Source organism: Acanthaster planci, linkage group LG01, assembly GCF_054643075.1.
Source record: "Acanthaster planci isolate LZ-2023a linkage group LG01, COTS_SCS, whole genome shotgun sequence".
NCBI lineage: Eukaryota > Metazoa > Echinodermata > Asteroidea > Valvatida > Acanthasteridae > Acanthaster > Acanthaster planci.
In genome coordinates, this window is record NC_141777.1 from 26,178,334 (window position 1) to 26,188,519 (window position 10,186).

Below are 10,186 nucleotides of genomic sequence, written 5' to 3' on the forward strand. Positions count from 1 at the left end.
CCACAGAGGAAATTCACCACACTACCAGAGATCAATGCATACTATAGTGAGTGGATTGCCTGTACAAGCTGGATCTATAGAGGACTTTCAGTCACGTGATGTTTGACGGTCAGTATTCACTTTACACAGTGCACAGAAAGGTTCTGGTGTACCTAAAACTGCCAATAGTCCAAAATGCTCGCGCCTAGCATGGTGCGCTTCCTGAAATGTCTTTGCCCGTCACGCTATGCCACATGAAAAACCTCTATAGGGTCTGCTTTGAAAGTTTGTTTCGCGCGTATCCGGGGCGCGATAAGTTTAGCCAACGTTGGTTCACAGACAGCCAAACCCGCCTAATGTATAACGCGAACCAGCTTTGTGATCGCTGATAGTCGGAGATCCAGTCTGAAACAAACAGACCCCAAATCCGTGTAAAACAAACAGGGCGTCAGTTTCGTTGATGGATTTGTGAATCCATTTCCGTGTTCTGTGACGCCCACGGACATGATTTGAAGGCACTTTTAGTGGGTTCGAGCCTCAGTCGTGGGATCAAGTCCACCCGAGTACGCTTGTGGTTTTTTCGCTGGCAAACACTGAGCATACAGCCCATACACGTCGGAAAGGGCAAAAAATCCAAAATCATCTCCCCGACGCAAATCCATCCTTGGAAATAGCACTTTCAGTGTGTTGCTGAGATTGATTGCTATCACCTAAAATCTTGGAAAATCTCTATCTGATGGAATATTTAGTGATATCAGCCAAAAAAATATATATCGCAAGTGCATACTGGGGCCAATTTCATGGAGCTGCTTAAAGCACAAGATTTGCTTATTAAAGCATAAAAAAACCTTTTCAAGCTCAAACTCTATCTGATTGTCATGCTAACCAAAAGACAGTTAAATACGATCCCAAACAACATACATCACATGGAGTTTTGGCTGGTTACCAGATTTATCAAGCAAGGTTTTCTTGTGCTTAAGCAAATTTTGTGGTCCGAGGGTTAAGCCAGCTCTATAACTGGAATAGACCCCTAGACTTCAATCAATCGCACCCTCAGGCCTCACTGGCGAAAGAAAGACAGATGGTAGTATGCAAATACAGCATGGTTTGAGGCAAAATAGTGGGAATTACTGGTCCCGAGGTGTAGGTCAGCTTGACTACCTCCACCGAGGGACCAGTAATTCCCACTATTTTCCCGAAATACACCATGCTGTATTTGTTTTACTACATTTCATAAATATTCAAACAGAAATCTCACGTTACTTTTATTCACAGACACCATTGCTGTTTTTTAGCTGCTAAATTTCCTTGTAATGATAGTGGAGTGCAGATGTGCATAGACACAGGGCTTCAATAGTCTGGTGCTGACATACGTTTTGGGTCTTTACTGAAAGATTTGTTAGGATACAACTCAGAACTGGTTCCGTAAAGATTACATGACACAGACTAAATATTTACGGGGCAGGTTCCAGAGGGATTTTTTGATGCTACCAGAAAAAAAACTACCGCAGCGAGGTGGATACTCACCGCTATGACGTCACCTGGTTGGGTATCATTTCTACTTCCCCGACGCGAGGTGGAATGGACCTTACCATGAAATATGCAAATTGCACGAGCGCATGCGCGCTACTACCACTGGTTGGGAAGTGCAGCCGTCAACACTGTCGATAGCGTAGGTGAGCTGCTAGTAACCATAACCTGGACCACTGACGGTCAATCAAAACCATATTACAGCCTTTGCCCGATACTTGAGCACGCTTTTCTCAAAACTAAGTGAAGTTTTCAGTGTCCTGAGGTTGGAAACTAACAGCTCCTTATCTTTAAGTTTGGCATTCATGTCAAACTATATTAGCACAGAAACGGCAATAGAGACGCGCGCATGGAGATTTGTATTGTTACGTCAAAGATTTAAGCAACTTTGCCGACCAGTGGTAGTAATGCGCATGCGGCTGCTTTATTTGCTTATTTCATGGAAAGGTCCATTGGCCAATGACGCGCTCCAATTTGCTCATGAATATTTATGAGGTGTAGTAAGAAGTTTTCAATCTGGTTCTTTCACGCGACCTCAATAATGCGTTGCACATCAACTCACAACGGCTATTTTGTTTAAAACAAATTTTCTTGCTTATACGTAGCGACACGTTGCGACGTACATTTCCAAAGAGCCCTAAAGGTGACCCTGGTGGCGGCATTCAAAACCCTTGGATAGGAAAAATAGCGTGCATAAATTTTAGAATTCGTAATTTTTTCGTCCATTTACTTCTTTAAAAAAATCACCTCGAAAAAACCTTCGGAAAATATTTGCTAGCATATTAGTTCATAGAAACTGAAAATTATCTGACGTGAGACAGTGAAAACCTGCCAAAATTTGACCTCTCACTTCCATAAATTTAAAATACAGGTAGGCCTACATGAAGATCAGTGGTCTCGTACGTAGATGAACAGACACAAGAGTATATTACATTGTTCTCGTTTGCAAAAAGCTAAACTAAAAACAAATCAATATATTTTAAGCATTAATTTACAAATATAGGGAACCGTGCCTGAGTAGGGCACCCTAATCGGTATGCACGTCACGGAGGTACTTAACATAAAGGTTTTACTTTTTGGTGCTTCCCGTGCACGTAATATCAAGATGGTCTCTTGGTTTTTGGGTCTCGAATGTAGAACTGTCCTCTCTGCATTTTGCTTCTATTAATTTGCAGGGAGCATGGCTTTGTCCTAAATGTGGGGGAGTGTCAGAACTAGAAACTTCTATAAAGTAATATCGGAGAAGGCGTGTCAACCTACTTTGTTCTGTATTGTGACTGTATAACATGCTGTACTGTATTGTTCAGCTAGCTGTGTTTGCCATGTGGTACGGGGGGGTAGTCTGGCACCATCACATGTGCTGTTTAGCCATTACAATACACCTACTTTTTTCACATGTAGTAAACTGTAGTTCTGGAGTTAGACATCATTTATTGTACACGTGCTCCCCAAGTGTTCGTACGCTTTAATTAGGGGACCGTACCTTCTTCCTCCTAACTCCAACTGACGTGGGGCCCGTCCACTACATAAGGAAATGAACTTAAACGAACAATCTGCGTTTACGAAAGATTCCAGTGACTGCAGGTATAAAGGTAAATCATGATTTAAAAAGCGCAACAAAAGTGCCTCTTTGTACGGTGGGGAATGGCGGTGTTGCCACCTTTCCGCCTTGTCTTTTTTCCGATAAACAATACACAACTATATTCTTCCTCATGACCGCTCGAACAGACGCGCCCCCTCATCGGCTGAAAACAACCATTTGGTCGGGAGTGTTCATTAATTTTGTTCGTGAACCAGCCAAGTTCAGTTCCGACCAATGGAGCATCCGTTGGAAAGGCAATGAATGATTAATTATCAGACCAAGTGTAAAATTTCTCAGTTATGTTTCAACAACACTTTAAATATTTGTCTTTTTCTGCCATTTTGTAGCACAACATTTTCCTGCTACTTTCAAAACCTAAAACAAATAAGAAAGATAAAAAGTAAGTCGTCATTTGAAAATTTTGGGAAGAACATACGATAAACAATTCCTAGAAGTGCAGTGTAAGAATCTCTATTTATGTCGCTACGAAACTGTACATACCTGGCACATATAAAGCTACCCACAGCTACAGCGGTGCCCAAAGCCTTCATCTGGCAGCGAAAATAAATATTTTCCCACAGTTCAATAATTGTCTTTTTTATCTTTCCATTCATTTTCAAGTTTGGTTGGTCGATCAAACTTTGCCTCCCGAAAAGATATATGTAGTTCCCAAGTCCGCACTTAGCATGTCATCCCTCACCTTTCTCAGGCAATCCAGACAATTTTTCCAATCGGTTTCAGTTTGAGTGATTTTTGCATTTGCTACCGTTCCGCTCTGTGAATAATTCTGTTCCTTGAAGAAGTAATCAATGCACGATTATGACTTCGATGTAGTATTGCATGAGTTAGATACTTCTTATGCGCAATGCACTAATGTGACGTATTATCGAGAAGGTTGGCGTGATGTAATTCTGAAGATATTAACCGGCCAGTGGCATCAGGCACCATGTTTGACAGCAATTAACGACGTTACCATGATCACGACAGACGACACAAGAAATACGACAAACATGCTCTTGTCAATTATCCGAGATACCGCTGGCCAGGTGACTGGAGCCTTTTGACGACTGAGATATTTCACGGCCTTGGCGACTCCTTGCGGTACAGGTTTGTCAGAAGGTGTGTGGTACAGCCTCAAGACGTACACAGCCACATAAATGGATGCACATCCAACAACCACCATGCAGAAGAGATAGATTGCTAGCGGGAGTAAGGAAACACAACTTGTGAGCCATTTCAGTCGTATTTGAACGCATCAAATTTTCATCAAGTTTGCTACAAACATCACAATATCAGGGCTTCGCTTTTTGCTCTTGGCGTTTGTCCAGTCCTATCGAGTAAAGGTGACTGGTAACAACTGCCAATATTCTGTGCGCGTCCCTCAGGCGCGAATCACGTGATTAATCTGTCAAATCAGTGCTCAAAGAAGTTTTCTGAAGCCAGCGTCACGGGATGAGGCAGTTGGTAGGATGGAACGCGATCTGTTTATTATTTTGTCTGACAATTGTACATAACGAATACAGACACTTGTTAAACTGGATTAATTGTCGTAACTAAAAGCCTATGGGCCTACCAGTGTGACTCGGCTTTTAGTCGGATCACAGGCCTCAACTCTTTTATGCTACGTTTATCCCGTACATTATAGATAACGCTCACGTGCAAGTCATGGGTCGTGCCTTCGCAAATATCTACAAAGCACCACCCTTGATAGACTACTATAAAATGTCAGACTTTTTGAATATTCACTTACAGTCGTGCATTCAACAATGTTGTACAAACCAAAACGTACTCGAGTTATGGACTTCGGCAGTTACGGCAACTTACTTATTATGGGGGTTTGATCACCGAGTGGCGGCATGCTGTCTGCTATGAGCTGCTGGAAGAGAACGAAAGCGAGAAGATTGGTCATTCCCAGCGAGATCTTCTCCCCAGACTCAGCTGGCATCCAGAACAATGCCAGAGTGATGGTAGTGAGGAGAACTGACGGTATGAGGATGCTGAAGGTGTAGAAGAGAGAGGACCTCTCGAAGGTCAACGTGTAGACGACAATGGAGAAGGGGTGCTCGCAACAAGCCCAAAACACGTCCCTTCGTTCTGCAGCGACGTCCACCAGGTTCCACACACCGTCTCCGCTGAATACTTCTTGTTTAGCGTCCTCGTCATCGAAATACCACAGTTCCAGCCGTGACTGGTCGAACGTCCAAGACAAGAAACTCAAGTTGCAATGTTGAACATCGAAGGGAAACTGCCGAACGTTTACCTTGCAAGCAGTGTGGTAAATGACAGGGGTGTACCAGTTGACTGTGCCGTTGGAGGATATCGAGATTTCTGTATTTTCATAGACAGCTAAGTTGGAATCGACACTGTAAAATAAAGCAATGACAAGAATGACTATTTTTATAATTTAAAACTAAACTATGAGTTAGTAAAAATTAATGTCCAGTCTGCTTTCTGTAACAAAGTATTTTAGTTATATCAGGACACACACAAAATGTTCTGCAAACAATAATAACATGTAGAAGAACTATGCAAATGATCTCTGCGCATATGCATGAGTTTGCACCCTCGCTGAGCGTTTATGCTTCCCGTCTCAGCTGCACGACGTAAAGGATTTTCAAATTCTCATATTTAATTCTGAAACTATTCCCTGTGAATTTCTTCCCAGCTAAAGTAAACTGCCACTGAATATTTTGAGGAATCCTCGGTTTCATTGCAGGCGAGAAAAAGTAATGATAATTCTTAAAATATTTATTACTTTCAACAAAAATACTCTGCACGGCCATAACTAAAAAAATGTCAAAATGTTTTACTTTTCCAACACCACCAGGTTTGGTTTCCATATGTCTGGCTCGAGAGCACGCAACTCAGTTTGTCCATTGTAGTCGTCAGGGTTCCAGACAAGAAACTCGTCGTGCCATGACTTAAAAAGTAAACGAAAAAATGCATTTTAGAATTTCAAATTGATAAGGTAAGAAATACTCTGTTCCCGTTAGCAGAATCAACTCGGCTGAAACTTTATGCAAGAAAAATATTCAAATATAGTCAAGATCTCTCATCTTCTCTATAAAAGCTACAAATTCAGTAAACAACCACTCAGTCAGAGGGCTTGCAGCCCACGGTTTCGTACATATACAACTCAACAATTTGCACGCCCAATTTTCCTCGTAACAGACCGTTTGTGAATAGTAGGCTACACTGCGCTTGAGGTTCTAGTGTTTTTTTCTCCAAAACTGAGAGTTGCCTGCTCTTATAAACCGAACTGTGAGTTCACCGGCCGCCGGGTGGCCTGTTGTTTGCTTTGTTTGTCTTTCTTTGTAGGGGTTACGTTTTAAATGACACTGAACTGATTTTTTAACGACACTGATCACATGCGTATAACAGCTTTTTTTTTCAGAAATTCTGCCATGGGCCCGCTTTGGTCAGCAAGCAGGAAATCAACCAAAAATACCAGATATTCTGCTTAACTTGGTCTGAAAGTAACGATTAATCAAACAATTAGTTTATTGTGTGTTTTGAATACGATGTTTAGTTTTGATCCTGATTTTCTTGAAGTGAGAATTTTCATTTCCATCTTCCAAAGGCAGTTTATTTTCTGATCTACAATGCAGTAGCGCTAGCATGGCATCTCTACTGCATGAATAATGAATGCTGGCATTAATGTCGATATTCGCTCATTATTGTGACGGGAGGGAAAATCAAGCTAGAAAGCCAATACCAAAGTAAACAAAGAAGGCTAATGGTTTTGCACATGGGCTTGTAAAATTAACATTCAAGGTAACTTACCGTTCTCTGCCAACCTTTTATCGTCAACTGTTGTCGGGGCTCATCCTGTTGGTTTTATAAAAACATGTCTTGTAATGATTGTCACATAAATTGGTATTGCCATTCCCGAATGTACATTTGAAAAATTAACCCGTCAGTATAGGTATGGATTTACTTCGCATAAAGGTTGCCACAGTTTAACACTCTCAAAAGCTCAATTAAGTTGATCCAACCACGGACCATTCAAATGGTCCGTGATCCTACGGACCATTTCTCTCAATCCCCATGCTGCATTGCTGTACCACTATGGAAATTAATCCTTCTTAGTATTGCGGAGTTTTAAAGAAAGTGTTTCTCCTTTGTGAAAAGATATCTACATGTATTCATGTGTTCTGCACAGTCATTTTTTAAAACTAAAACTGAGACAGATTTTGGGTTGATTAGAGAAGGGGAGAGGTAACACGTCTTCTACAGCCATTCAAGGCTGGACTTACAAACTCAATGATCAGTGCTACCAACAGGCGGAGGCTGACACTAATCGCCTGGGAGGCGTTTTGTAGAGGCCTGACAGAATTGGGTCCATAGCTACCCAGAAGGTCGGTAACGAGATCCCTCTCGTTTTTTCCCGAGACCACCGTCACTGTTGGAGAAGAACGGCACGGTGGCTGATAAGAATGTTTGGTTTGTGTCAGAAGCTTAGAGAAGCTTTATGCACCTAAATAAGCCGCGCAATGAAGTATAGTAAACTCTCTTCAGAAAAGGTAAAAAAACAACCCATTCAAATGAGCTTTTTGTGAGTTAAATTTGAATAAATCCTGGTACGCTGAGTTATCTGATTGCACATAAACATAACAATTTGAATTCCCAAGACTAAAGACACTGTTGATATGCCTCGTGATTCGGGGTAAGCTTTTGCATGGCGACTACCATCTCTTAGATGCAACTGGTTCCTTTGTGCCCTTCTCTTGTGCGTCTCTAATGTAACTAAGCAACAGCTTCCCCGAATTAGGAGGTACAGCAACAGTGTCTTAGTATGGATAATTCAGGTTATGGTCACGTGAATTTAAAGAATTCAGACTTTTATCAAACTGAACTCGTATAGAGGCTTTGCCTTGCTTCATATGAAGGAAGCCAATGCTAATCATACCTTATCTTCCAGCTAACCCTACTACGAATAAGTCGATGGCATGAATGTGACTTAAAGTGTAGCATAACACCAGGGCTTATATAGCTTCTATCTGAATCGGCAAAGTTATTCAGGAAAGTCAAAAAGTACGAGCTTGAAAATTTACCAAAATGAAGACTGCACCGATCAGTTACTAAATCAAAGGGCATTTCTGTTAAGTTCAACAGGCAGCGCACTATATTCTTACCCGTCCATCCGCACATGAGGAATATCATCAGTAAGTGGTAGGTGCGGTCGCTGCATCCAACCTTTCTCAGTTGCCGAAATATTGCCATGATCCACGGAGCAACGGGGCCTCTTTAGGTCACACAACCGGTAGCCAACGCGGGGAAAACACGATTCAGGGGTATCTTGTCAAAAACGAGACGATATTTCGTACGGTGAAGGTAGGCCTATGTCGATATTTTTACCTTTTGGCGATCACTACGCGCAAGCAATTACTCGAGCTAAGGTGTTTATTTAATACGATGCTGGTGACGTTCATGTACGTAGTTGTATAATAATTTATTAATGGTATATACCCGCTCCAAGAAAGCCCACCCGGTATTACGCATTCATTACGTATTACGATAAGCACAGCGCCATCGAAACCGCCAGCTTGTGACGCAGTATATTTCAAGCACGGGCACCCTGAATTGACGGGCTGTTACAGATTTAAAAAACACTAGCTTGATGTACATCTTTAATAAGTACGTACACCCCTGAACCCTACATCAAAATGGCGTATTTATAACTTCCGAAAAAATCCTCCCCTTTTCAGTGCTATTGAATACCTGTGGGTGTTGCGGGAAGTCCAAAAACTTACTGAAAATCTGCCTTGATTTTTTTCTTTTTTTTTTTAAATTTCCCACCACGAAAACGTGGGGGGATGATTCAAAAGCCCATCTCCTCAGTCAGAAAGTAGGGGATGTATACCGCCATCTCCTGGGACTTCTAAGGCTTGACACTTTGTCTTTGGCAGTGTTGTATAGCTGAGTCCATAGATTTTGATTTAGAATAACAAAAAATCACTTTAACAGTAGAAATGCTGTAAAATTCAATTATATGATTAAAATATCAGTAATATGTACAAATGTACCACTTTAAAAAATTCCTTTACCTTAAATAGAAATTAAAGCACAAAAACAATCTTACCACAAAATCAATGTACATAGCATTTTAACAGCGGGTGTTTATTTGTAAACGGGTCAAATTGTATTTGACAGTCGTGCAGGCTTCCGTTTTAACTTTCCATTAAAAAATTAAACCATTGGATTTTTGGTTTATTTGATTATTGGTTTTTGTTTCTTTTTAAGAATTGGGCCTAAAGTGGGGTCCGACGTTGGAACCTAACAATTGTATAAATGGGAGGGCACAATTTTAACAATACACAGTACCGTTTATTCTTGAAAACAAATTGCGACGAAAGGTCAGCTCTATTTTTTAAGGTCGAGTGGTTTTTATTTCTTTTCTGCAAGGTTGTGCATTGATATACGAGCTGAATTCATGCAAATAGGCTGTCTTAAGAGACTTGACTGACTCGTGAGATCAAATTTATCTTTATGAGTTACCTCATACATTTTCCATTCCCTTCAAATGCTACAATGAATTTAGTCATTGGTCATTCCAAGTGATCTTTGTCAACATTTGTCCATTCGTCCGATTGTAATGGAATTCGCCTCACCTTGGTAACCATCGACATATTGTAAGGATTAGAGTAGCTTTTGTTTCAACAGATTCCACGAATGCCTCGATTACATTCAACAAATGGTGAGCAGCCATACTCAGACGTATTTGACATGTGAATTGTTAGACAAACTGAAAGTTGAACCACCGATCCCAAGGACAAGACGCGGCAGCGTATCCAGCTTTTAATGTGTGTGGGGAGGGTTAAAAAGTGAATGCGTCTTCGGGCCCGTTCAACATTATGTTGTGGAGAAAAAAAATCAAACACCTTACTCATGGTCCCGACATCCTTGCTTTTATTTGCTGATGTTGTTTTCTTAGGGATTTGATGCTAATATTTGATAAATAAATGTACCAAATACTTTCTTTTCTACCCACTCCTTCTTTGAAAAAAAATACGCAAAAATTTCCGTCACGGGGGAAAGTTGCCTCCTGCCCCCCCATACGCCACTGACATCAAAACATAAATCGACTCTTTCTGA

At 41.1% G+C, this 10,186-nt stretch overlaps 1 protein-coding gene across 2 annotated transcripts; it reads right to left on the reverse strand.

Moving 5' to 3' along the window:
- Window positions 1–1,147: 1,147 nt before the first annotated feature.
- On the reverse strand, window positions 1,148–10,114 carry LOC147800603 (neuronal acetylcholine receptor subunit alpha-7-like). Of its 2 annotated transcripts, XM_087143784.1 has the most exons (7): window positions 9,703–10,114; window positions 8,227–8,389; window positions 7,348–7,493; window positions 6,875–6,919; window positions 5,902–6,011; window positions 4,916–5,454; window positions 1,148–4,291 (listed from the first exon to the last, which is right to left on the reverse strand). In XM_087143784.1, the coding sequence occupies exons 2-7, from the start codon at window positions 8,312–8,314 to the stop codon at window positions 4,029–4,031; spliced, it is 1,191 nt and encodes a 396-aa protein (XP_086999910.1). In that variant the 5' UTR covers window positions 8,315–8,389; window positions 9,703–10,114; the 3' UTR covers window positions 1,148–4,028. The 2 variants fall into 2 exon arrangements, with proteins under 2 accessions (XP_086999910.1, XP_086999909.1); XM_087143783.1 differs by lacking the exon at window positions 9,703–10,114 and having other exon boundaries at window positions 8,227–8,510.
- Window positions 10,115–10,186: the final 72 nt, after the last annotated feature.

What these genes read in the sequence shown, in the direction of transcription:
- LOC147800603 (XM_087143784.1), bottom strand. Translation starts at nt 8,314, where the DNA reads ATGGCAATATTTCGGCAACTGAGAAAGGTTGGATGCAGCGACCGCACC. An exon ending in TAAAAGGTTGGCAGAGAACG is followed by an intron (nt 6,012 to 6,874) that starts GTAAGTTACCTT and finishes TTACTTTTTAAG; the next exon opens with TCATGGCACGACGAGTTTCT. An exon ending in TGATCAAACCCCCATAATAA is followed by an intron (nt 4,292 to 4,915) that starts GTAAGTTGCCGT and finishes TACTCCCGCTAG; the next exon opens with CAATCTATCTCTTCTGCATG.